We start from the raw sequence: 27618 nt of genomic DNA, 5'->3' as shown, positions 1-27618 counted from the left end.
TCCTTCCAGCGAGCAGACATGGTTTCAAAATGACTTAATGTATTTTTAAACGAATAGTTCAACATTTGGAAAATACACTTATTTGCTTTCTTGGTGAGAGTTATATGAGAAGATCTATACCTCATATCTGTCCATTAATGCTAGTTTGGGCAATGTTGGAGAAACTAGCAAGAGACAGCTAGATTTTAAATGTATCCAACCAGAAAAAAATTCCACCCCTCCCTTTAGGCCTCCCTCCAAAGCCATACCCCAACAACACAGGTAGGCAGGTAGATGGCAGGTAAGCCAACTCACCATTTCATTCAGACTTATGGAATTTCCTACTCTAGCTTTAAGAATGATAGAAAGATAGAGGCAGGAGACAATTGGCTCAGTCAGTGCGCACAGCCAAGAAACCAGCATGTAACTCCCATAAAACCACAAGCTGATGTTTTTACATCTGTGCACAGATTAAACAAGGGAGATGAAGCATGTTAGTGAGCTTCAGAGGTGCTGTTTTTTTTTTTCCCCCTTTGGTAGTTTGAACTGTTACCTGATTGTTTCTGGTATCAGTAGTCACTACATCTATATCAACACAGAAACACAGAGATAATCAAACAGTTCTCTTGCACCACCTATTGGAACATTGTCAAAAATACACATCACATACAGTAATTACACTCTAAAGGGAATAATGCTGACTCTGATAGTACCTCCTGTCTTAATGTGGAGGTTAAATGTGACTGAATACTTCAATTATATTTAAATGTAAACCTTCCCAACCACATTTTTTTATCCTTTGACGACTACTTTCCAGATCCAGAGTGATTTATACATTTCATACATTTTGTGACTACAACAAGTATTACTAAAATGTCTACTACTCCGTTAAATACTACTAATAATAACAACAACAACCAACAGGAATTTTGGTAAAATTTATTTCGCAAGTGTTTAAGTGATACACATTTCCAGGGATTGTCTTAACAATGATGTCTTCCATCCTCCCCAACAACCAGGAGAGTAAATGAAAAGAAACTTTGTTTTTACTTACTTTTCACACAAACTGTACAACATGTGAATATACTGTAGCACAAGGGATACAAATGTTCAAATTGAGTACCCTTGATTAGACCTAAACGTATTCCATCAAGTATCAGAAACAGACAAAAGTAATACTATCAGTACTAGTATTTATCAAGTCTCTCTGACCATTATACTTCCACTATGGTTTTTATCAAAGATGTATCATCTCTAAAATCACATTCAGAGATTTTAAACAAACTTAGTGTTCATTTGTTCTTGTTTTCTTTAAAAAGACCTTCCTGTGTGCTTCAATTCTCGATCCCTGAACACATCAACATTGTCATCAGCAGGTGCTGCTCTGGAGGAGCCAGCTTCAGGAGAGATGTACATATCATGCTCCAAAACATATGAAGGCATTTCATACAATCAAATATATGGATTAAAAACAGTCAGTGAAACTGTTGTTTTACATAATATTTGCAGAAGCAATCACAAAGACTAAGGCAGATAAAATGGAAATTATTATATAAGACCAGCTAAATTAAAGGAACAGAACTATGTACAGCAAGACATATATTGAAGCATTGTTCCGTAAGTGCCTCTCTTTGAACGGTCCTTCTTATTTTATTGTCAAAGACATTTCTTTTGCTTAGAAAATGAAGAAACCAATGAAAAGGGATGTGGCAGAGAATAGACATGAACCAGAATACAAAAAACTGAGGGCCTTTCAGTTCAACCTTCATCTTTTGTGGTGTTGTCCTCTAGATCCTCATCACTGTCTAAATCACTGTGGAGCCTCTTGGCCATAGTAATTCTGCTTCTCTCCTCCTTGTTGCCCTTCTTTAGCTGGACTGGTAATGGTTTCACTGGTTACAAAAAGAGACAGTAGGATGAGTCTAATACAAATATATTGTATTTGCAATTTTCAAATGCTCGCGTAGTTCAAAAGTCAAGTGGTTAAATGTAAGAATGACTATAGCAAACAATACTTTTATCAACATTTTTTAAACCACAGAACGTTTGTCTTCTATTTGTTTTCATTTGGTCACTTGTAAAAACATCACCCCTCCTGATATTGATGTGTTTTAACTCTCACCTGCTGATGGAACAAATTGGTCTTCAGCTCCGCCACCATTATCGCTGTGAGTGGCGCTAACCGTCTCTTTCTGTTCCTCGTCTGTGACAATTCTCTGTCTCGCGCTCTCGAAGACAGACTTAATGACAATTGAATCTTCATAGATCTGCAGTGGCAAACAGAGACACATGCAACACACAAAGGCAGATACACACACGCACATTCAAACAAAGTATGGGCTGTTCTTCACCACCTCAAGATCCAAACCCATTTACGACAACAATAACAGAATGGAGACTATGAAAAATGATTTTGTTGCTTTCAAATGAAAGAATTCCTTGGGGTTCACCTGAGATCCCTCCAGGTTATAAGTCTGAGCATTGTGACAAAGGAGGAAAATATCCTTTTCCAAATCTCCCACACTTCTGTACTTGTGATTACGTACACGTTCCTGTGAAGCAGAGGATCAGTATCAAAACCTCAGTGTGACTATTGCAAAGAAATTATCAGCTATCAATAAAGCATTTAATAAGTAGTAGTCCAAGAGAAGGTATTCTTATGAGGGTAAACAAAAAATACATTCTTAATTCTACAACACAACAATACAAACCCAGACAAAGTCTCCCTTCATTAGATAGTTTAACATTTTGAGAAATATTTCCTATTTGCTTTCTTGCCGAGAGTTCATAATCATGTCTGTACACTAAATTTTAAGCTGGCAAGACTGGAAACAGGGGGGAAACAGCTAGGCTCTCTCTGTCCAAAGGTAAAATGAATCTGTCCACCAGCACCTCTTTCATGGTTTAATCTGTACAAAAGCTGAAATTCTGGGTTTTAATGCGAGTTATGCGCAGGCATTATTGCTTGGCCGAGCCCAGTGAAAATACCAAAGCCAACAACTTTGGCCAATCCCACATACACTGTCCTACTGCCCCAATATTTATTAATCCGCCCCAGAAAATAGTCCCCCATCTGTTTTTAAATAAAAATTAAACTATATATTTGCAAAAGTATTGAGAGATGGACAAACACATTGTGGTTTGAGTCTTTGTTGACAATAATAAGAATATAGAAGAATTCCATATATCCTTTGCCACTTTATTTGATAATTCATGTGTGAACTATGCTTTAATTAGAGTACAGGTGCTGTGGTGAGTGTGTGATTTAAGACCACTTGTACTCATTCATACATATTTTACTGTGTGACGGCCCCAGGGTGTGTGAGTGAGTAGATGATTTGATGAATTTTTTATCTCTTCTATTTTTTAGACCCTTTGATGTGCTACTGAATCCCAACCTTACAGCTCAAACTTTGTGTAGCTAACAAGCTTGTAAAATTAAGCCTCACCTGTGTTTGTGGTTATGTTTTGGCTGATTACACAGGATGTTTTACATGTTGTGTCACCTATTTTGAGGCGAATACCTAGCAACACAAAATATAGTTAGTAGCTATAAAGTAAATATGCTACCAAGTAGGACTATTCATCTCCTTTCTACTTGATAGCTTGTTATTCATGTGAAGTTTAAGGATTTTTGGAGTTGATCCTGTTGGTGGTGTCATTAAAATGTGTTGGCTAGTTAGCTGTTGTTAATGGCTATTTTTGCTTGTATTTCCTCATGAGATTGACATTTGTTTTTTTGAGTAAAAAAAAAGTCTTGACTACTATTGGATGAATTGCAATGACATTTGGTACACACAATCATGTCCCCTCTATATGAACTGTAATAACTTTCATGATCCTTTAACTTTTCAGCTAGCAGCATCATCAGCATTGTCACCATTTTAGCATGCTGACGTTTAAGCTCACTGTACACTAGCGTAGCTGTGGACTCTCAGTCTTGGTGCATACATTTACTTAACATCTAGAGCTAAAATACAATTATGTAGCATGCAATATTAAATAAAAAGATTTTGTCCATTAATGTCACCGTCACCAAGTGCCTCATGCCACAAAAAGATAAATACCAAGTCAGTCTTTATTCAAGTAAATCTCAAATCTTTAAATTTGGGAATTGCCTCATGTCACTAGACTCCTTCACCTCTGGTACAGGCAGCAAATGTTTAGTAGTTTTAGTAGTAGTAGCTACAATATTATTCTATATATTTGAAATGTAGTGTTTTCTTTTTGGTGTTTATTCTATCGTTAAACTGTAACACTCTGAGCAGAAGATACCTAAAATGTTGATAATTCAAAGTAGGTAATACAAAGAAATAATATGCCATATATGAAAACGATTAAGTGGTAACTATAGGCTACTTGTAAGCACAATTTATTAATTTCTCAATCATATTTACCAAAAGAGTTCTTTGGATAATCAATACAGACACTTCTATTTTTTACTTACTTTTTACTGTATTATATATATGTTGGAGTTCCAGCTCCATTTATTTGAGTTTCTTTCACCAGATAACAATGCTATCTGTATTTGAGTTCTGAGGGTGTTCGGTGACACGTACCCTGATCCTTCTGAAGTCGACAGGCTTTCGGATCAGCTCGTAATACTCAGGTACCTCCTTCTTGGAGGGAAGCTGCACAAAGCCTTTACTGATCTGTCGACCCAACCTGGAAGCACAATGTGACTGTTTTATCAATACGTCAGAATATGATTGACATTTATAGAAGACCAGAATGACACATACACTGAGATCATGATGTATCTCATTATCTTGGGGTAACAAATTCCACTTTTGGGGTGCTTTTCCATTTCAAGGCTGTTACACCAAGATAATGATTTAATCACATTGTTATCTGCAGTTATCAACCATTGTTTTCTCACAAACACGGGTTAAATATCTTCTAATCTCTAAATGACAAAGTTGCCACGATACCAACTTGATTGCTACATTGACGTTGGATCAATTTAGCTTAGAAAGAAGATGTGTTTGTGCTCAGACAGAATGCAAGGAACACAGTTAAACAAAGTCAACGGGGGCAGTGTGAACTGGCCTCCACAGAACCCTGGTCTTCTGTAAACACCACTTTTTAAAGATGTCTGTAAAAGCAAAACCATTTTTTTCCACAGCTAGTTCATAATTAACAATTAATATAGTTGCATCATAGTGTCATGACAAATTGAGCGCCCTCACCCGTCCTTGTAGTTGATAACCATGTCTACCAGTGTGCTCAGTGTTCTGGTGAGTTCAGGTGGATTTGGGGGCAGTTTCTCTGCTGGTGGGCGTCCTCGCTTCCTTTTGACTTTTTCGCCTGTTTCCTGCCCAGACTGCAGTTCTTTCTCACCATGATGATCGCTTTTACGCTTCTTCAGACTGATGTCCTCTTCCATCTCCTCCAGGGAACCGTTCTCTCCTGCCTCAGGCTGCAGGAAGAGGGAGCAATGAGTGGGGACAGCTAACAAACTCTGAGAAACAAGAGTAAGGCGAATGAAACATTGTAGTATAAAAACGTGTACTGTATATATTGTACACACAAAGCCTGTCATGTTCTTCTTTTGTAGTTCAGTGTTACAAGGAAAATAACAACTGGAAAATGGGAGGAAAGGAGGACTGTGACCGATCTTCATTCAAAACTCTTCCATTCCCATTCATTTGAACTCTTCCTCTGATTTTTAGTTGGGATGCTCAGAATCTCAGAAACCACTGTACACACAGCATATGTTTTCAGACCTTCACTTGCCACAAAGACAGAAAGCTAAAGCACTTTAGACACCAAGGAGTCTAAATCTGAAAACCTCAAATTAAGGCACTCACAGTCTCAAGCTAATTAGCAGTACTGGCTGGAGTTTAAGCATGCAGATTTACAGCCTATGGTTTTGTATTAAAATGAAAGAGGGTTTATTTATTTATTACAATAGCATCTGAATTTGCATGGACTGGAGAGACCCAACTACTGTGCTGTCTCTGCAAATTTAGGACAGATTATTTTATCTGGAGGCTTTAATATCAGATGATTATCAAGGGAAGGCAGATTTTTTATAATGCACAATGAATATGAATACATTTACCATATTATACCAAAGCACAAAGCCTAAAAATGCTCATAATGCCATAAATATTAACCCATGTTTTCCTGGTTCATAAAGATATTTGAAATATAAACATAATCTTAGGTGTGTGGTGTTCGACAAGAGCGCCTGCTGCATGCTGAGATATTTTCAACCATTTCATCACTGCGTTTCGAATATCTGCTGCAACCGCTGTATTTTCCACAAAGGCAATTAGAGGCCAGAAACACGAGTATGCATGCAGCAAGAGCAGCAGCAACAGCAACCCAGCGGGAGAGACGGAGGAGGAAATACAGAAGGCATGCTGTCCAATCTGAACAGAATATTGAATCATACAGGCTCATACAGAACACACACCAGCATTCAAATCATATCACAGAGCATGCGCTTGTGAAGATGTATTTCTCAAGGACAGAGATGAAAACATGCTGAAATATTGTATTTTGTACACACTGGTCTGAGGAACAGGAATGCAGAATTATTACTTCAAAACAATAATAATAATAATATTTGCCAAGCCTAAAAAACAGGACTGATGTTGATACAGTAAAAAATAGACCGCATGCCTGCACTTCCGAACCAAAAGACATGGCAGATAATTGAGTTACAGGAGACAACAACACAAGAGAGGTAACAATAGAAATCCTGCTCATCATCGCTCGGCTCAAATGAAGGCTTTGAAAGCCCCGCTACTCTCTCTAAGGGGCTGCAATCGTTCCAGCAGAATACTGGAGGGATAGAGGGTAATCCTCAAAGATGCATAACCCAGCTGAGAGCTGCCTGATTGACTGTGCATGTGTGAGCGGGGAAGGGTGTCAGTGAGTGCATGTGATGCTCCATGCCTGTGCTATCTCCTAACAAGCCTGCCTCTACCCTGACTAATCTGGCAAAGATTCCCTCTCATCTGTTACAACACACCTACACACTCCCTCTCTCCCCCCTGCTCTCACTCACACACACACACACACACACACACTTAGACGGACACGAATAAACTCACAGACACACTCGCTCTCTTTCCCTGGCGCGCGCGCGCACACACTCATACACACTCATTTTATCCATCTCTTCCTCTCTTCCCATGCGATGTAGCCTGGCTGAATCCTGAGCCTGAGAAGAAAGACATGGAGGAGGATATTTACCTGACTGCAATCTGCAGGCTGGCTATCAGGATCGGCTGCAGCTGTGGGGGAGAGAATTAGCAAGCCAGCATAGCGGCGAGCTGCTAGTCTCTTCATCAGCTGATCACTCAGAAGCAGAGCCCAGAAGGGGGGAGAATAAAAGCGCTATGTTTTCATATACAAATCAATGGGCTGGGGGAAAATAGAAATGCCATACCCATCTCCTGTGTGCTGCTCTCCGAAGTCTTTTTCCTGACTCTGGAAGGCCCCGAGCTTGTCTCCCTCTGCATGTTTTTAATATCGACTGCTGCCAGACGTTTTTTTCCCCTCTTCCTACCCTGCTGTTAAAGTTACCGGTTCATTTTTATTTTTTTTTAAAAGAAATTCGCATTGCATTTCAGAGGAAACGTGCCATTTTATGTCAACTAACGCAGTGATCTTAGAAACATGAATCCAGGCTGCAGCATTTCAGGACATCCATGGTTCATACAGTGAGAGCACAAACATTGTATGAACCAAGCCTCCACCCACCCACAATATTTGTAATGGCCAGACACCGTCATCAGATCCAATAAAAGCTGAAAGAAAGTTTTGGGGAGATCAGATATCTCCCCAAAATTCTGTGTTAAACCTACTGAAAAACGCACCGGGTGCTTAGCATAACTCTTCTGCTTCATGTTGGTGTAGGCTACATGACAACCAGCAATAGTAAACAGTGTGCGCGGCTTAAAAAGCTGCCAACGTTTTTGGTCGTTCAGTAATCCTCCGCGTGCCATGCACGGGTCTCTAGTAGCTACACAAGTTGACCATTCGCAAGTCTTCACAAGTAAAACACAGACTGCTTAACTGCACCAGCCCTGATGCTCACATTACTGGAGACATAGCCTAAATCAGTATAACTGCTCTTGATGAGCATGTTTTTCTTTTGCCAAATGCGTGTAGCTGTAGTTGATTTGTCATAAAGCCCAGTCGCTGTGAACGACCAGATTATTATGTTGTTGGTCAAAACGCACAAGATCGCTTGCGCCAGGCGCGCATTAGGCACACGATCCTAATTGCCGTTTGTTTCAGGCATGTGGGCATTAGGATACAAACAGGGGACAGACTGACAGGTGAGACAATTGGCTCCTTCCAGTGACAGACTGTATAAGGGGCCAGGCCGACCTGCTGATTCTGGAGTGACAGAATACATCGGAGGGTTTTTGAAGCAGGAGGCAGGCCTCCCCAGAGGGGCTCCAATTACATTTGATTAGTTTACACATGGACTAGTCTAATGTGTGTGATTTGGTTAAAAGGGGAGTTCAGAGATACAGTAGTTTTGGGGAATTTTACTGTTTACTGTACTCCAATTTCCCAGAGTCAGAAACTAATGCCATAGGACAGACCAATATGTATTTGGTGTAGTCTCAAGTTATGTCTTCACTATACTGTCACTCAATTGTTGAACAAAGATAGCTTGATACATGGGATCAAATAACATAATCATGATCCCATAGGCTTCAGGCAGTTTTATTTCAGAATCAGAATCACTTTTATTGGCTAGGTGTGAGTACACATAGGAGGAATTTGACTGACAGACACAAACTGTTCAAACCAGCAACACAGACCATTAGTATCTTACTGCAACTTTAAAAATGTAAATCATTACATTTACCGCCCCCACTTGGTCCCCCCAATGTCTGACTAAAGATCTCTTGCATTTGTATGTGCAGCCCCAGAATTCCAGCAGGGTGATTAATGCCTTTATAGCGACTCACATTACACTTGATTTCTGTGCCAAGACAGCAAGAAAAACATCTCTACAACACTGTGCTGCTGAGCTGTAACAATTGCAGAAATAACAGTGGACTTTTTCTAGTTTGGGCTCATGTTGAAACACATCTGGTTTCTGTGAATCATTTTGTTCATTCCCCCCCCCCAACATGTGCAAAACACTGCTGGAAAACAGCACACAATGTCAGAACTCGCACCACAGGAAATTAAGGATATACACAAGACAACAGGATAGAAATATAAGATCCTGTTGCATGTTCTTCACATAAGGTCAAACACATAATGACATAGCACTATGCAGACAGAGACTTGTGTGGCTGGGACTGGAATTCAGTGGAACCAGAGAGAAATCATGAAGCACATGAGTTGAACATGCAATCCACAGCAGTGCTTTCATGCCACTGTTGAGTAGTTCTTCTAGCAGCTGGCCAAAGCCATTTGTCATACGATACTTAACTTCTATTTCTTACTTTCATAGCCTTACTCTAGCTAGACTAAAGGTCTCCTAAGTTTCTACATTAAAGCTCCTGAAAACATTGTTTCAAATCTTAGGTCCTTACAACATTAATATTTGTGACTTGAATTGAAAGTTTGAGGGATTATTATTTATTAAGAGTTAACACCAAAATCTAATCTGCTTCATCAGGATTGTGTTGGTGTGGTTTGGTCACATTTTACCGACAATGGCCTGGCAACATGAGCAAACAACCCCTAAACAACTAGTATCACATCACCTTTTTCCAACTGAGCCCTGCTCACTTAAAACCAGTGGCACTGACAAAAACATTAGCACATAAGTATCTCATGTTAAATTACCAAAACTGTTACCAACTTGGCAGAAAATAGTGTCTTCATGTAGGACAAAATGGCTGATGATGCTGCATGAAAAAACAAAACACTAAAGTTGAATGAGTTCATTCTGAATCATCATCGCTGATAACACATTGAACAAAGATCAAAGTGTATGCTGTAAAGAATTTTTATATTGATAAGTAAATTGCTGTTTATTTTTTTGTTTTACAGCAGGGTTACACTACACTGGAATTTGTTGGAAGAGAAAATAAATGTTAAACATATTGCAATTTCAGCTCTTTGGTGTGGCATATTCATTCCCTCCAGTCATCATGATACAGAACTTTATTACTAGAAGTTTCTGCTGTTTGTCTACTATGTATAATGATTTAAAGCCCAACTGATATTACATTTAGTCATCCCTTTGTAGTCAAAAATAATGTCAACATCTTTTTTTATTTTTAGTTAATTGTCAGTAGTTTTTTTATTATAGCTGAAAGAAAGTTCTGGGGAAATAATCTTTTTCCTTTCAGCTGCTGGAGGGGTGTGTCAGTGAGCCCCTGCAGGGAAAGTAAGACAAAGTACAAACTTGCACTGTAGCTTACAGTGTATGTTGTTAGCAGTAGTATTACAGATTACGCACTCTGAATGGGCCAAAGTGAAATTTGCATAGAAGTTAAGGCTATATGCTGTTTAGTGTGCTGCAGCTATCTAGCCTGTTATTAGCAGAGCACATCCATATACATGGACAGAGATAATGGGATTTTGGGGAATTAATACAAAATGAAAATTTCTTCCTTTTGGTTTCAGATATCGACCTGTCCAGGGGTACCCCGCCTTGCGCCCGATGTCAGCTGGGATTGGCTCCAGCCCCACCGTGACCCTGTAGGCAGGATAAGCGGTTGACGATGGATAGATGGATGGATGGATGGTTTCAGATATTTTTTCTCAAAGGAGAACATGCTGTAGAAGACAGAAATATTGGACTTTAACATACAGTAACAGATACTGGAATATCATAAGAGGATACTTTGTGTCTTGCATTTACAGCTTAAAAAAAACACATTATGGGACAGAGAAATTAGACCAAACTGTAGTAACTCCAAACATAGTCTTTATACAAAGACAGGATGCACCACCTGGGTTGAAATAATAAGTCATTAGCCGGCTAATTAATCATTAGCAAGCAGATGTCACAAACATGCAACATACTGTATTGTAAACAGCAGTACTGTGCAGACAGAAAAAACACTATTTGTACAGGGGGGATTAATCTGCAGGAAATTATGACTGCATGCCAGATTCATTTGTTTAAAAAAAATAAAAAAAATGGAGCCCTCATTTATGTTTTTCTTTTGAAGATGGCTTTTATTAAAACTATTCTAATAAGTACTATGGTGTAGTGAAGTTTACACTCAGAGTATGTCTATGTGAAGTGACTGGATTAGCTAACCCTGGTGAAATAGAGATATCTTTTAGTATTATGTTCCCAAGAACCACTTGCTCAAAACCGCTGACTGTTACCATGGCAACTGCAAATTTTGATGGTGGACCTTGTAAATCATTGTATTTTATTGCTGTTGCTGGAAAATGAATCAGAGTGCTCTCAGTCACACACGCACAAGCTCTCTCAGTAATGGTACACAGTGGCTGGGGGGACACCGTGAGGAATGACAACATAATTTTATACATCTAACCTTTCTTTTTGTGGAAGCTTTCTGTCTTCTATACCCAAGCACCACTTTTCAAACCTTTGCAAGTAGGCAAAATGTAACTCATTTGGGTAGATGCAGACAACAAACGCGCAGGGACATACAGACAACACACCGTTTTACTTCATGTTTCACTAATGTTAAATATGTGTTTGATTGAAATTTTGCAAATATTTAAAAAATAAACAGTCAAAATCTACATTTCACACTTCAAAATTGTTATTTTAAAATTCCTTATAATTTATGCCATATCACACATTCATTCACCATCAGTGTTCTTATGTAAAATTAAACAATGACAGACTCAGTTGCAGGGCTGATGAGGAATTGAATTATTGTGCCACATTTAATGCCAGCGCCCCACAAACTCTCTTCTCTAGCTCGGTCCTATGGTACATTCAATAAATAATATTATTTAAACTGTACCAGGTCACAGGTCATTCTGAATGATTGACATCTTATACAAAGTTGAAATTCTGTTTTAATTTGCAGTGGTAAATGCACAGATGGAGCCAAGCATACTTACATATATACTCAGTAATTTCAGCTGTGATTTGCACTGTCAGGTCACATAGCCAACTAACAATCAGCAAGTCATTTATATCGGTCTTCTGAAGAGATGTTTAAAAATTAAATCAGATATATAAATAGCCATATCCTTATAAAATAGTAAATTAAGGCTCAATGAAAACAATAATAGTCAAACAAATGGAGACAGGAGGAAGACAAGTACAGGGAAAAGAGCGATGAGGGAAGCAAGTAGTTTTTGTCTTAGAGGAGAACAGAGAGCTGGATGTCAAGGGATGACTCAAGCTGGTGTCAGCCAGACTGAAAATGGGGGAAATAAGTGTTGATGACCCACTGGTTGAAAATACAGGTTTTCAACTGGTTGAGGTACTTAATAAGAAAAATGTGAGAAAACATTCATCCAAGACACCCACTGAAAACTGCTGAAACCTTTTGAATGTAGAAAGGAGGAAAAAAGGCTCCACAAAGGCTTTAATGCACTTACCAGCACCTTTTTTGTAGGTGTTTTTTTTTTTCATGGCTTCATTTGATTAATAGCCAACTGTAGAGAGGGACATGATGCAGAAAAAAACTTAAGAAAACAATTTTGAGTTTGCACAATAAAAGAGCTGTTTTATTCACAAGTTGAATGAATTTCATTTTGAGATATTGATATATAATTGATAAAATGTTTATCAGCAAAAAAACAGTAAATGTATTACATAAACACAGTACATGTGGGATTTCAAATTAAACTGAGATGAAATGAAAACATTGGGATGCCCAGCCTTCATCAGTGTCAGAACTATCCATTATAATGTAGACACCACTTAAAGGAGTAGTTTTGGGAACTAGGCTTATTCGCTTTCTTGCTGAGTCAGAAGAAGACTGATACCACCCTCTCCATATCTAGCTATTAAATATGAAGCTACAGCTAGCAACTGATTAGCTTAGCATAAAAGAATAGGAACAGAGGGAAACAGCTAGCCTGACTGGCTTTGTCCAAGGGGTAAGAACAAATTTGCTTACAAGCACCTCTACAGCTCACTTAACACATTATATATCTTTTGTGTGATCTGTAGCTTCATGTTTAACTAACAGACGTGAGAATAGTATCAACCTTATTATCTAATGCTAAGACAGAAAGCAAAGGACGTGTATAGTATCTCACGAAAGTGAGCAGACCACTCATATTTTGGTAAATATTTGATTGTATCTTTTCATGTGAGAACACTGAAGAAATGAAACTTTGCTACAATGTAAAGTAGTGAGTGTACATCTTGTATAACAGTGTAAATTTGCTGTCCCCTCAAAATAACATCACACAGCCATTAATGTCTAAACCTCTGACAACAAAAGTGAGTGCACCCCTCAGTGAAAATGTCCAAATTGGGCCCAATAAGCCATTTTCCCTCCCTGGTGTCATTTCACTTGTTAGTGTTACAAGGTCTCAGGTGTGAATGGGGAGCAGGTGGGTTAAATTTGTTGTTATCGCTCTCACACTCCCTCATATTGGTCACTGGAAGTTCAACATGGCACCTCATGGCAAAGAACTCTCTGAGGATCTGAAAAAAAGAATGGTTGCTCTACATAAACATGGCCTAGGCTATAAAAAGATTGCCAAGACCCTGAAACTGAGCTGCAGCACGGTGGCCGACCATACAGCGGTTCAACAGGACAGGTTCCACTCAGAACAGGCCTCGCCACGGTCGACCAAAGAAATTGAGTGCATGTGCTCAGCGTCATATCCAGAGGTAGTCTTTGGGAAATGGACATATGAGTGCTGCCAGCATTGCTGCAGAGGTTGAAGGGGTGGGGGGGTCAGCCTGACAGTGCTCAGACCATACGCCGCACACTGCATCAAATTGGTCTGCATGGCTGTCATCCCAGAAGGAATCTTCTTCTATAGATGATGCACAAGAAAGCCCGCTAACAGTTTGCTGAAGACAAGCAGACTAAGGACATGGATTACTGGAACGATGTCCTGTGGTCTATTGAGACCAAGATAAACTCAGATGGTGTCAATGGTATATATCAATATCACAAAAGCCTTTGTGGAGCCTTTTTTCCTCCTTTCTACATTCAAAAGGTTTCAGCAGTTTTCAGTGGGTGTCTTGGATGAATGTTTTCTCACATTTTTCTTATTAAGTACCTCAACCAGTTGAAAACCTGTATTTTCAACCAGTGGGTCATCAACACTTATGGTATGGTTATTTTGAGGGGACAGCAAATTTACACGGTTATACAAGCTGTACATTCACTACTTTACATTGTAGCAAAGTGTCATTTCTTCAGTGTTGTCACATGAAAAGATATAATCATATATTTACAAAAATGTGAGGGGTGTACTCACTTTTGTGAGATACTGTATGTCCCAAAATGTTGAAATATACCTTTATAGTACATGTCATCAACAACACAACCTCCCACGAATCTTAGAAACAGAAGAGCTATAGTGTGTGTAATTGCATTTAGCTTTAGAGTTTGGTAAAATGACTCAATTAAACATGTTTAAAATATATATGTCATGCTTCATAATTCTTTGAGTAAAGCAGTATTGATCTAGCAGAAGTATCAACTTTTAAATATAAATACATTTGTTTTCATAACAATTAAGATAATTAACTTATTTTTCTTCTACTTGTAGATATTTATGATCTATATTTTATTCATTTACATATTTGCTCTAACATTTTGAAGTTTGATGCTATTGTACTGTGTACTTTATTGTATCTTATTCTCTTTTGCAATTATAAAATATTGCAATTATAAATATTTATAAAAAAACAAATTAAAATAGTTAAAGAAACGTTTTAGTGATGGTCTATAATAGATGACAGGAGGATGCAGGATACAACAATAACTATTATCTTGTATGAACAGTGAATAGTAATATACTCTGTCATGCATATATTACCTGCTGAGTTACAATACAATACACACAATATAATACAAATGCTACACTGCAATATATAATTGTCATTGGAGAATAACTCGGTATCCAACTATAAGATTGAAGCTGACACTGTAATATCTCCTCCTTTTGTTATATTTCGTGAAACTGAATCACCTCAGAAGATTCAAGAAGTAAGCATTCAGACTTCAGGGTATCAGCTCATTCAAAAATATTTCTACCACCAGAGGAAGAGAGAGGCTTGCCACAGTGACGAGCAGCTGCCTGTTAAGACAAATACACACAGGGACAAACACAATAAAAAAGTTTTTTAAACTTTCCATATATATACTTAGTTTAAGTGTTAGTGTGAAATAGTTGATCCACATACCCCTGTCTGTCCTTTGGAGAAGTTGGCATGTGCGTAAAGGAGCACTGCAATGTCATTATGTCCTGCCTCCAGTGCAATGGACAGGGCTGTACTTTCATCCTGTAAACACACAAACTCATACATTATGAGATGTTTTGCTGTTTATTGTACATTTACAGATGGAAAAAAGCATCCTGTAAATATTTAATTATAAAAATCTACCCCTTTGTTTCCCTGACATATTTAATTAAACAAATGTTTTAATACAATATGTGAAAAGTTGGAACGTTTCAGCTTCACAGCTTGCAGCCACCAGGCTCACAGAAGCTGCCCAGAGTGGCAGTAATGATTCACATACACTGTCAGTCAGGGTGGCATCACAGTCTGGCTGTGACAGAAGTAGTCTAACAATGTCAGCATGCCCGTGCTCGCTTGCACACATCAGTGCCGTGGAGCCCTCGTCATCCTGGAGATTGACCTGCGCCCCCTGTGCCAGGAGGGACTGCACCATGTCCATCCTGCCATGGCTCACAGCCAGCATCAGAGCTGTCTGACCAGCCTGGACAGCAGAAGGCAAGGGTCAAACAAAAGAAAGATGGTTAATGATGCCCAGTCCACACATCTCAAGCATTACAAATACAGATTCACAGCTTGTTTGTGGAATAAGACAATTCACACTTTTTTCACTCTTTCCTCATTACACTCTTACAGCAACATATGGACACAATTTAGTCAAACAGCAGGACATCACACCCACTACCATTACCTCAGAACAGACTCACCTGGCTGGCCTTGGCATTGACGTCTCCCTTTGTGAAGAGCTGCTCCACAATTCTCATGTCCTCTGGACTTTCCACAGCTGCGAGTGCAGCCAGCATGATAGATGTGTAACCTGCCTTGTTCTGTTGATTCACGTTACACACATCTGATGAGATGGTGGACAATTGGCCCGGTGAGAAAAAACAAAAGAGAGGAAAGCAGAAAGATGTAAAGAAGAAAGAGGTACATCTTTTTTTTTTTTTTTACTTATTGGCGGTACTTGCAAACTCTTTCCTCATATACTGAGGGTACCAAGTTTCAAATACTTAATAATAAAAAAAGCTTTTTCTACATAAGAATGTCCAATAAAAAGTCCCTTGTCAAAGTTATTTCATGTGCACAGATGTATATGCAGAAACCTGGAAAAGATGTTAGCGCTCTCAAAAACCATGCTTTAATTAAAGCAATAACACAAACCCATTATGCTGTGTGTCCACAAATAACCGTGGCTTCATTGCTGCTGTGCAATTAAAAGCTCAAAAGCTTGTATTTTGTGAGTACTAAAATTCTACATAGTTTATATTCTAGCATGACAACAAGAATGAGCATCTAAAACACTCACTGTGCATCCTGTGAAGCATCAAACTACCTTGACTGACTATCAATTGGGGACCATTTTTGTTATTTTCTCATTTTCAGATATAGATTACAAGAACGATGTAGTGGATGTAGGTTAGCTTGCCTTTTTAGGGTGAGGTGACTGTTGACCAATGTCTGAATTTTGAGCAATTTAATAAAAGCTTTAGTTGAACTTTTTCCATCAGGAACATTTTAAACATAACACCTCTGTGACACAGAGGATTAGACTTGTTTACTTTTTTGCTGATTATATGCTTCTATTCCACCTGGCCTTAAAACAGACAGAGGTCGGTCAGATCTCCTCTGAAAGCTGTAGCAAGGCTTTTAGATAAAGAGAATTTATCTCCTGCATTAGGACACGTATTCAGTGTTTTGCCTGTTCAATTTATATTGATTAAAGCCTCTGAATAATATTTCTGAACTTTTGATCCCTTGTAGACATGTCCACAGCAGGAGAAAAAAGGCTGAAACAGTTCATTACCCTCCGCACTACAGGTTAGTGAAATTACATGCGTTGCTGTAGCATTTCAGAACTTTTGAGAATCACTAAACTATTTTACTTCTACTTTCATGAATTGAGATACAAGTACTGCTTCAGTGCAGCGGTCCCAAAAATATATTCTCACAGCGAGGGACAGAAAAGATGAAAAAGACCGAACGTTGTTAGACTACACAGTGACCTCCGGTATTACTGCACCTGCATCAAGCAATTTCTTGACAATTGCAAAGCTGGAGTGAGACACACTGTAGTGCAGAGCTGTGTTTCCATTGCCGTCAGCCATATTAGCTATATGTTGCAATACTGAGGGAGAAATGACCCGAAACATAGACAAGTAATCCTCCACCGTCTCAGGAGCAGCTGACTTGTGGCTGGACACAGAGAACCACTCTTTCTGGAGTGTTTGCAGACAGTCTTGCTGCAAAGAACAAAAGAAAAAAAAACCCAGGTATGTGAATATAAAAATAAAAAATTCTATCTTTTTTTTTATGTATCCTCATAAAAATGCCTTGCAAGTTGTCGTAATTCACAGTGCATAGCGTAATTTTGACAACTCCTTTTTTACTTTGAAGTAACATCTTGTAATCATAGCAATGTGAATGAAAGAACACAGACAAACATCATAACAAAGCAACAATACACATTTAAAATCTCCAAAACAACATCATAAAGGAAGAGGCTTAGGAAGCTGTCTTCATTTAATCCACAAAAAAAGTTTGCAGCAGGAGTTTCATAATAAAATCTGTCTTGATTTTCCTTTTCAATATAATTCTTTTGTGCTCCACGCCTCTATATCTGTTTACCAAATCAGCGCAACAGTGATGAATTGCTTTCATTTCACAATGGTATTGTGGAGTGAAAGACATGGTCACTGTGAATGCAATGAAAATTACAGAGCCTACACATTCCTGCACTTTTTGTATCTAAAGCCAAAGTCATTTCTTTTTAAATGACATACTTGAACACACCCCAGCAACTCTCCACGCCCATCCACTGACATACTATTAAATGTGCGCGCACACACACACACACACACACACACACACACACACACACACACACACACACACACACACACACACACACACACACACACACACACACACACACACACACACACACACACACACAGAGTAACCTTTAATGGCTCTTACACTGAATATAGAGTAGAAAACATACCAATTCCCTGCTGGATAAAGCTGTGTCATCACTCAGGTGCAACTTTAAGGCTTGACAAGCAGAAAACATCTTTTCACTTAACTTGCACCTGAAAGGAATAAAAAATGCTACAGGTTACATGGTGGGAGTTCAGACCTCTGAAAGGTAGACTGACACAGTAAAATATCAATATTTATGGATGGATTTTCAATGCTGTGATCTTATTTAACTGAGATTTTTTGGCTTTAAAACCTTATGGATGCCTACATTACCTCTGTTGTGTGTGTGATTTTGCAGACCCTTTCGATCCCTTGTTGGAGACACCTTTGGCCTTTTTTGCTTGCATCGCATCTTGAGAAGCCTCCTTTAATTTTTTGGTTCCTCTCCTTTCTACTTCCTCTGCCTTATCACTAACAGAGAGTGCATAAGATGACATGGGGTCCAATCTAAGGATGAAAACCACAAGTTAATACACTGAAAATATGTTAAGATAAAGATTCTTTATGGAAAATATAAGGAATTAGATGATTACCCTGTGGTCACCCTCATAAACTTCATGCTCTTCCTGTTGCTGCTACAGCCTTGGTCACCAGTCTGTTTCTTCTTTACAGACTGCAGCACACTGTCATTAGTTGACCTGTCTAGAAACAACAATACAGCTCATGCCTCTGAATCTTAACATACACAACACTTAATTATTTTGCATTGTGTTATCTGCAGTGTATTTTAATAAATACAACACATGTAAAGAAACAGATACAAATCCACTAGGTCAATCTGGGCATGACTAGGCAGCAATGAGGACATATTCATGATGCTATATTCTTACAAATGTGAAGGCCTCATTTTAAAAGAGAAAGCTTTCTCTGACACTAACTCCTCCTACGAAGCCATTCAATTTTAGATCCTCAGCCACAAACTGGTATGTGGTACGAGGCGCCTTTCAAAACCAGATATCATTCCAAACATTGCAAGTGTATCCTTCAGAAGGTCAACTTGCCAAGCCAAAGACAACCACTTCCTCTAAAACCTAAGACAAGTTTGAACTGGGCCTCGGGAGTGGTCTGGAAGTAAAATATTTTTAAACTAGACAACTTTCGCACAGACAGTATTTTTTATCCACTTAGTGTCTACTGTATTTCACGTGAAGATGAACTTTGTAACAGACTGACACACACAAACACACATGCATGTTTACCTTGCAGAGCAGAGGATGCCTGTTGTTCTAACATCTGTATCATTCTTTTCACCTCTGAATCATTGCCACCCTGTTGGCAGATTCCGGGCTTTGCTTTGTCACACTTAGAAGAGTCAACTGACAGTTGAAGTGAAGACTGAAACTCTCTGCTGACTACGACAAAAATAGATATTTGCTTTTGAATAGTAACAGCATGACATTAAAGATATTATATACATTATATTACATAATAATAATACAACATTAAAGGTGCCTAGTAGAGTTTTTGAAGCTCTATGATGTACAAGTTTCAAGCTATTCCACTGACTGAGAATTGGTGGCGGCAAAATGCCAGTAAATGTAGCAATGAACCAGCAAATGAAGGGTAAAAGAAGACTGCTTGGATGTAAATACCAAAGCTTGCAAATGTTTAATGAGGAAATTTGTTTATCAAATTTTCCAGGCCTTAAGAATACACACAACGCTTTTTGGTAAAATACTATGTAAATATAAGATTTTGTTTACAAGAATACCACAGCCCTATAGTTTTACCTGGTGGCTGAGAGTCTAAAAGATGGACTGTTTCTGCCTGTGCTGCAGCTTTGTTGTTGCAGGACAGTGTGGAGCTGGCATTTCCTCTGCTACTGTGCTGCTGGACAAACCCTTCCCTCTGGTGAGTGTTGTCCTCTGTGAGCAGGTCCCCATGTTCCCCGAGGAGCCTATGCATCTTCTCTATGTAATGGTTCAGCTCAGGGTCCCACTGGGAATGTGAAGATTCCTGGAACATCTGGCCAGGTTTCCTGGATGAAACTGACAAATCCCATATCCTCCCCTCCCCTACACCGATGCTCCTTGTCTTGATGGGGTCCGGTAGATGGGACGGTCCAGAGGCCATATTTCGGGTTTTCAGTCCAACCAGGAAATTCTCATTAATGTCCGTGAATCCAACACCAGTGTCTCGTGTTACCTTGGTGACTATTTCTGGGGTTTGTTTTAAGGCACTCGCTATAATATTTGAAGTTCCAACACCAATTGTACGTGTCAATGGGGTGCATTTGCTGTCCCTGTTGCCTACTGACACTGTCCTAGTAACAGTCTGAGTGGTGTTGGTGTGCTTTTCCTGGGTACTTAGGACAGTATTAGTGCTGGAGTCTGTGTTGAAGGCATGTCTGGTATTGGTAAAGCGAGACACTGAATTGGATACAGTGTTGGTACGCTGAGAAGCTGTCTGAGGTGATGCCATAATTCCAAGATCCACTCCTCTGACTGTGGCAATACCTTGAGAAACCATTTCCTTTGCCTCAGAGATGATCACATCAACAGAACAGTCCCCACAAGCCACCGAATGATACTCAATCTTTCCTTTATTAGACCTCAGATTCTCCACTGTTACCTCTGTGTTGGTTTCTGCATCACATAGCTTTATCTCCATCCCAACTCCTTCTGTGTTTGTAAAAACCTGGATCCCCACACCCTTTTCCATGGTCTCCACTCGCTCCCTGACATCCCAGTGGCTCATGGGTACATCTGGTCCTGTGCAAACATCCTTCAGTTCAGGCCTACAGCAAGATACTCCCATAGTCTTCACCTCTGTAACCTCCCCTGTGCTGGCGTCTCGGTGCTCTGTGTGATTACCCACTCCCTGGCTTTTGGTGTGAGGCCTTGCATCGATGCCTGTGCTCACAGTGGATGGCCTAGCAAAGGAGGCTTTATCAGTTCGGTTCCTAGCTCCTGCAGTCTGAAGCTCCAGTTTCAGACGACTCATCTCTGTCTGGAGTGCTGATTCTTTCAACTCTGCCTCTAAGTGACAAATTCTCTCATTCAAGGCACCAATTATTAGTTGTTGTGCATCAAGCTCTGCTTCCTGTTCTGTGTAAATTCCAAGATTAACTTCAGACACTCCTGTTGCAATGGACCTGGTCTCTACTTTATCAGTATATACATATTTGTTTTCTTTTGTTGGTTTAGACAAGGTAATATCTATATCTTTATCAGTTACAACTGCAACTGACTTCATAGACTTGTCATGCAGATGGTTATGGCCTTTTCCGTGCCACGCTTGCAAATGCCTTCCCTTGATGGTTCTTTTCAATGTCTGCATCTCTTCAGCCAGTTGCTTGAACTCCTTGAGGTCGGTGCAGTCACTTCTCACTCTGCCCTCAAGTCCATCTTCGGTATTCACTTTGTTCTCAATGTCAGACCTTTCCATGCTATATGCGCTCTTCCAGATCACATCATTCATGTCCTTATTGTCACTCTGGATCTTGAGCTGAGAGACCAGATGCCTCTTTTCCTCCTGAAGGACTGAGATTTTTACCTGGAGGATAGGGATGATTTTCACTTGCTCCTCCAGGTCCTTCAGCCTCTGCAGGGCTACTACCATCTGGTCACGGACATGCTGCAGGTGAAAGGGGCCAACAGTTGTAACTGGGGTGGTTCTACCAGAGCTCTGTGGGCTTAGCTTAAGGCATCCAGTACTGCCTCTACTGCCCAGCGATGAGCTAAGCTGGACATGGATATCACCTCCTGTGCCACTAGGCTTATTCCCATTGTTGTTCTGATTATATGCACCTAGGCCTGTGAACGGGGATAGTGACCCAGGGGAGCTTACCCCTCCAAAACTGGCCAGTCGACGACGAGGATGGGGCTGAGGTGGAGGCTGGCTCTTCACCTCCTGGTCCAAATGTTTGTGGGTCTCCACAATGGTCTTTTCCAGCACAGGGGTTTGTCTTTGTAAAACAAGAGATCTTGCAGCAGGCTGAGGCTTTGACTCACTAAGTATCTGAGAGGTAGCTGGCCCTTCATTCCTGGAGGGTTTGTTATCCATCGAGGAACCATGTGGTGGAGGAAGAGGAGGTCGACCTTTGGTAGTAGAAGACATGCCCAGTAGTCTTGTATTATCACTGCTATATGACGACAAGGATTCTGCAGAATACCACTGGCTGGATGAAATGCCACTCTGTGTTTTTTCCACATTATTGATGGCCACTCTGGGCCTTCTCTTAAGGCTTAGCCGCTTAATGGTGGTGCCCTTTTGGAAGCTGTCCGCACACCTGAGGTAGTCCACGTCCGACTGATAACTGTAGTCAATCCCCAGATAATTAGGAATACACTCTTCAGTGCTTTGACCTGTTGGACCAATTGTGGAATAGCTATAGGTTAATACTATTGCGGCGTAAAACAAAACTGTCCAAACACTGGGCTGGAAAGTGGGAAATCTAAAACACATACCATTTGGGAATGTCTGAAAATGTCCTGATTGCATATGATAAAAAAAGTATTAATAAAATTTCATATGTTTTGAGTTTAAATTTAAACTGTAAAACTATACATTACAACAAAAAAACAGTGATACTGAACATTGCAATTCTAAATTCTTCAGGACAAAAAAATGTCAAAAACCACAATATGCTACGGAAAATACAATCTCTTTGTACTATATGCTATATACTTTTTTCGCTTACAGTTTCTTTCTTTCCTTACCTCAGTATTAGACGCTCATCTGTGACCTTTTCAATTTGAGTCTAGAGTCTTCCTTCCATCACCTCCAAATGTTTTTGACTAAAATCTCTCTGAGCCTGTCCCACAATAAGAGGAGTGACAGAGGAGGATTTACCAATCGTGTAGACACTGTTTTCAGTAGTTACTTCTCTCCAAATGGTATGTCTCTCTACATAGACTGGACCCACTCTATAATTATTCTGCAACTTTCCCTCTAAATGCCTGACCATACTCTTGGCAGGATTTCTCAACCACAGACATCTTTCAAGTATTTCAGCCAGTAAACACAAAAAGTAACAAATCTTTTTCATTTATCAAACACTTAACATAATACACATTTTAATTCATGAAACAGGTATAACTGTATTCAAATTGTAAATTTTGGACACTTTAGTTGAGACGAATGTTTAAGTTGATTGAGATATTCCCTTCTTTACAATCTTTAAATTCCATTATAACTATTATAAATTTAAAGTTATAAAATCCACATCACGCAAAAAATAGCATTTAAGTTATTGGAAAGTAATAGTAATAGTTACCTGACACATTTCTCAAGATATATCTGCCTTGAGCCATGAATATGATTCACAAAATATCAATAATGGAGCGCTTCCTTTATATCCAGTTAGAACTCTGAATAGGTCTGTAAATAAAAGAAAAATGTAGTTAACCATGCTTCGCATCTTAATAACTAGCTTTTACAGTGCATGTATTGTCCTACTGCATCACTGGTTCAGTCTCTTTCTCTCTCCCAGTCCAGGTCTAGCAGTCAATAACAGCTAACCTTACTTTGCTTACATAAAGGAAATGCAACACCAGGCCATGACATATTATAGTTAATTCTGCAAAAGTACAGTGAGCAAAAGGCTAAGCCTCAGTGCACAACAGTGACTCATCACATTGTAATGCCATATCACTTTCTCATCAGTAAGCACCTTCTCTTCTCAGCATGTGGAGGCTTTAAGGAGTTTTTCACAAAGAATGCACATAAGGTTTAGTTGTGTCAATGTCTTGTACAGTAATAATAATAATAATACATTTTATTTATAAGCACCTTTCAGAACACTCAAGGTCACCTCACAAAACATAAAACAATAAATAATAATATACGATAAAATTAATTATAATTACAGTGCATAAAATCAGTGTACATAAACAATTTTTAACAAAAGATTGGTATGAACAGATAAATAGTGATCATGATGGATATGCCAGTTTAAAAAGATGTGTTTTCAGGCGGGATTTAAGGATGGAAAGCGAGTATTTGTTACGGACGTCTGGTGGAAGAGAGTTCCAGAGACGAGGGGCAGAACGGCTGAAGGCTCTAAACCCCTGTGGTGGTCAAACGAGCACGAGGTGTAGTGAGGTGAATAGAAGAAGACCCAAGAGTATGGGCGGGTGTGATGATATGAATGAGGTCAGTGAGGTACGGAGGAGCGTGGTTGCGAATGGCCTTGAAGTTCAGGAGTCAGTATATGTTTTTTCTTTTCATAGAGTCCCTTATATTTGTCATTAGCTGAATTGTGTCTTTGTATAAAATAGGATTACATGAGATAAGTTAGGATAAATTAGATTGTTCCATAAGCAAAAGCATTAGGACACAACAGGGAAAAGAACATGTAATATGCATACGAGACAAATTTGGGGAAAAAACATGCTCAATATCACAGAACTGAGTATAAAGAATTGCCAAATTATGTAAAATATACTGCTGTCAACATCAATATGCTTAGTATGCTGTAAAACAGTAACTTCATGTAAATACAATTCCTAACATTTATGTACAACTGTAACACCCAGGTGTTACCACCAGTCTCCATCTCTGTAGTCAATTAAACATGGATCACTAACATTTGTAACATATAGCATATGTATGTATTTGTAAGTAAAAAATTGGTATATATATAAAAATAAAAATAAATTTCAAAGCTCAGGCTGTCTGCACACTGACATCTAAAGACACTCTATTATTCATCTGAAGCCAGAGTGAATAAGTAGAAATGACATCAAGCTTCAGGCAATAAATCCAATAAGTTTAGCAAGTTCTCTTTAGAGTCAGCCACAATGACCCAAAGTACTATTTCTGCTGCTCTCAGATGAATGTTACTGAGTGACTTGGGAAAACTCATTGTATGAAAGTATGTAGTCAAGTATGCAGTTAAAGAAGAAAATGCTTGAAAACAGAATCTGGAACTAACAGATAAAGTATGAATGGGTTAGAGAGTCAAAGAAAGACAAAAAGACATACAATTTACACATGAGATTTAAATGCATGTATGCTTTATGCCTTTTCGAGTCAGATACATCAAAACATCGTACTGCATACATAAACAGCATTACTTAAATATATTTTAATACTTATGTATTCACAAAGTAACTCACATAGCCTCATTTAATTAATCATTCACTAACTTACACACAGACTGACACCCAGGGGCTATTGGGATTTGTCTTCTCTATATGTGTGCCCATGATAGTTTGGCACACCAAATACAGTATGCTTTACTTCTTGACTCAAACATCATATGTGACTAGAGATGTCAGTGATAGGTTATCAACACAGTATGTGGCCTGCTTCAGTTATGGTTGACTGACAGTATTATGTAGTTGTTGTTCCCTTAGATTAAAAAATGTCATCAACCTGCTATTTCACAAGACTTCTATCTATTTTTGTTTGTGAGACACGTATCTGTTTCTGTCAAACAGCTGTAGAATTAAAATTGTGTTTGAATCCAAGGGAACTGGTTTAATTTCAATGAAGTGGATTATATTATTTATCTGTTACACATCTAGTAAGTTTATTAGACTTAACTTCAGTACCATTACATAGGTGGTGTTTTCAAATAACCTGGCGCACAATGTCATATTTATTAGGATTTATGTCAGCACTGAATTCATATTGTTATCTACAGTAGATTTATGATAAAAATAATAATTTTGTTGAGTGCGGCAGATTTGCCATTTTCCAACCACTGGAAATCAGTATGCAATATTGGCTGGATATTCAGTATAGTGGGTCATAAAAATTTTGGGAAATACTATTACGCATTTAATTTTCCAATTTAACTGTTGCAAACTGTTAATGAGATGTGATCATTAAGATATTCTGTTACGGATGTAAGTGCAGGGCGGTGGGCTCAACTTGGGGGTCACCACCACAAGGGGTAGGACAAGTCTAAGGGGTCATTATAAGATTAGGGGTGATTATAAGTAAACAGGAATAAAAAACTATATCAGCTACACCAAACTATGTACATTTTTTCAGACTTTCTTCCAATTTTGCTTTTTTTCTTGTGAATTACAAGATAATTTCTTAAAATTAAAAATGATAAAAATCACTCTTTGGATGAAAATCTGAGACCAAAATTAGCGTGTTTTCACTTGTTGGCCAACATTAGCTGGCTAATGTGTTATGTGATGAGATGCCACTCACCCGTGCAGGTGGACAACGACAACAACTTTGTGTGATGTTGAAGTTAAAAATAACACAGTAGCCTTATCAGTTGGGAAAGGTCGAATAGCTCATTTACATTAATGCGATCGGGAATTCGTCGTTTTCCTCCACTGCTTCACCCTTTTTGCTTGTGAAACGCCATTCCCTGTGAAGAAAAAAGTTTTCACTGAAAGTAAGACAACCACTGCGCATGTGCTGAATGCTGTCAACATGAACAGCAGGTGCTCCTGGGAGTCAGTCAGGTGATGAATAGTCCTCGTAAATTATTGATATATTTTCTATTAAATTGATTACACAGCATAAAGAGTACCTAAATTCACTTTTTCCTCCAGTAGCATAATTGGGAGACAAATTCACTTTTTTGTCAGTTTTCTAAAGCAAAAAAAACAAAATAAACCGCACATTATTCTTTGTTCGAATATTATTTGTGGATTTAACTATACCATTCCACTGTTTAAACACATTAATCAATGGCAAAAAAGAAGTTGGTCACTCTTACATGCTGCATGGTGGTGCTGCCTTACCAGAGCAGTTATGAACACATTCACATAAAGGTGCGTTCGAGATGTCTGCGGCTGACTTTCGCCGACTTGATGGTAACGAGAGCAGGGGCGGGGAATTAAAACGGCGCCGTCAAGTCGGACACATTCTACCTGCGTGAGCTTACTGTGAGCTGAGATCAATTTCAAAGAAAAATGCTGCGAGATCAGGCAAAAGTGTGGTTTCAACTTTGTGCACCCGGAGAAAAGCAACTGCGGCCGCCGGACTCGGCGCCTGCTGCCGCCTTGCTCCCGCGAAGTTTTAATGTCATGTGACATAGTGACGTTTTGCAGTTTTGAAGTCGGACAATTTCTAACCAGCATGCCTTATGTTAAGTCTGCCATGTATTACGTGAAGTCAGCGCAACGCCGCATGAAGTCAAACGCATTTATTGACACACTGATGGCACAGCCTTCAGGAGGAATTTGGTTCAGTATCTCGCCGAAGGCCACTTTGACATTAAGTGATTGCTTTTATTTGCAGAGAACTAAAAAGCTCAAACTGATTCAGAGCACATTGATTCATGCACAGCAGAGTTACCAGCAGGTTTCAATACCAGCTTGTAAGCTGCACAGCGACATCATGTGGACACAGAGGAATATTACATTTTGTGCTCTACACTAGACAGCACTACCACACTTAACTTGAGTTTGACTGGGACAACCGGGAAAGAAATATTT

At 39.1% G+C, this 27618-nt stretch overlaps 2 protein-coding genes across 12 annotated transcripts; both read right to left on the bottom strand.

Moving 5' to 3' along the window:
* Nucleotides 1-903: 903 nt before the first annotated feature.
* Nucleotides 904-8217, bottom strand: LOC123981747 (probable global transcription activator SNF2L2). Of its 4 annotated transcripts, none has more exons than XM_046066877.1 (7): nucleotides 7812-8217; nucleotides 7382-7502; nucleotides 5169-5398; nucleotides 4539-4644; nucleotides 2430-2531; nucleotides 2102-2246; nucleotides 904-1871 (listed from the first exon to the last, which is right to left on the bottom strand). In XM_046066877.1, the coding sequence occupies exons 1-7, from the start codon at nucleotides 7823-7825 to the stop codon at nucleotides 1738-1740; spliced, it is 852 nt and encodes a 283-aa protein (XP_045922833.1). In that variant the 5' UTR covers nucleotides 7826-8217; the 3' UTR covers nucleotides 904-1737. The 4 variants fall into 4 exon arrangements, with proteins under 4 accessions (XP_045922833.1, XP_045922835.1, XP_045922836.1 ...); XM_046066879.1 differs by adding an exon at nucleotides 7186-7226 and having other exon boundaries at nucleotides 7382-8216; XM_046066880.1 differs by adding an exon at nucleotides 7186-7291 and having other exon boundaries at nucleotides 7382-8215.
* A 512-nt stretch (nucleotides 8218-8729) lies between these two features.
* Nucleotides 8730-27190, bottom strand: LOC123981746 (KN motif and ankyrin repeat domain-containing protein 1-like). Of its 8 annotated transcripts, none has more exons than XR_006827820.1 (15): nucleotides 26898-27190; nucleotides 26378-26543; nucleotides 23484-23587; nucleotides 19996-22572; nucleotides 19465-19617; nucleotides 18799-18907; nucleotides 18539-18712; nucleotides 18288-18375; nucleotides 17307-17526; nucleotides 15994-16136; nucleotides 15570-15770; nucleotides 15233-15331; nucleotides 15019-15126; nucleotides 12454-12510; nucleotides 8730-10692 (listed from the first exon to the last, which is right to left on the bottom strand). XR_006827820.1 is itself a non-coding variant. In XM_046066873.1 (15 exons), exons 4-14 carry the CDS (start codon nucleotides 23518-23520, stop codon nucleotides 15064-15066), a joined length of 3864 nt encoding a protein of 1287 aa, XP_045922829.1. In that variant the 5' UTR covers nucleotides 23521-23587; nucleotides 26378-26543; nucleotides 26709-26770; nucleotides 26898-27190; the 3' UTR covers nucleotides 8730-10692; nucleotides 15019-15063. The 8 variants fall into 8 exon arrangements, 7 of the variants coding, with proteins under 7 accessions (XP_045922829.1, XP_045922828.1, XP_045922826.1 ...); XM_046066873.1 differs by lacking the exon at nucleotides 12454-12510 and adding an exon at nucleotides 26709-26770; XM_046066872.1 differs by lacking the exon at nucleotides 12454-12510 and adding an exon at nucleotides 26709-26770 and having other exon boundaries at nucleotides 26923-27190.
* Between the last annotated feature and the right edge of the window lie 428 nt (nucleotides 27191-27618).

Source organism: Micropterus dolomieu, linkage group LG13, assembly GCF_021292245.1.
Source record: "Micropterus dolomieu isolate WLL.071019.BEF.003 ecotype Adirondacks linkage group LG13, ASM2129224v1, whole genome shotgun sequence".
Lineage (NCBI taxonomy): Eukaryota > Metazoa > Chordata > Actinopteri > Centrarchiformes > Centrarchidae > Micropterus > Micropterus dolomieu.
The sequence above is the reverse complement of the archived record's forward strand: the minus strand, read 5'-3'. Positions and strand labels throughout refer to the sequence as shown.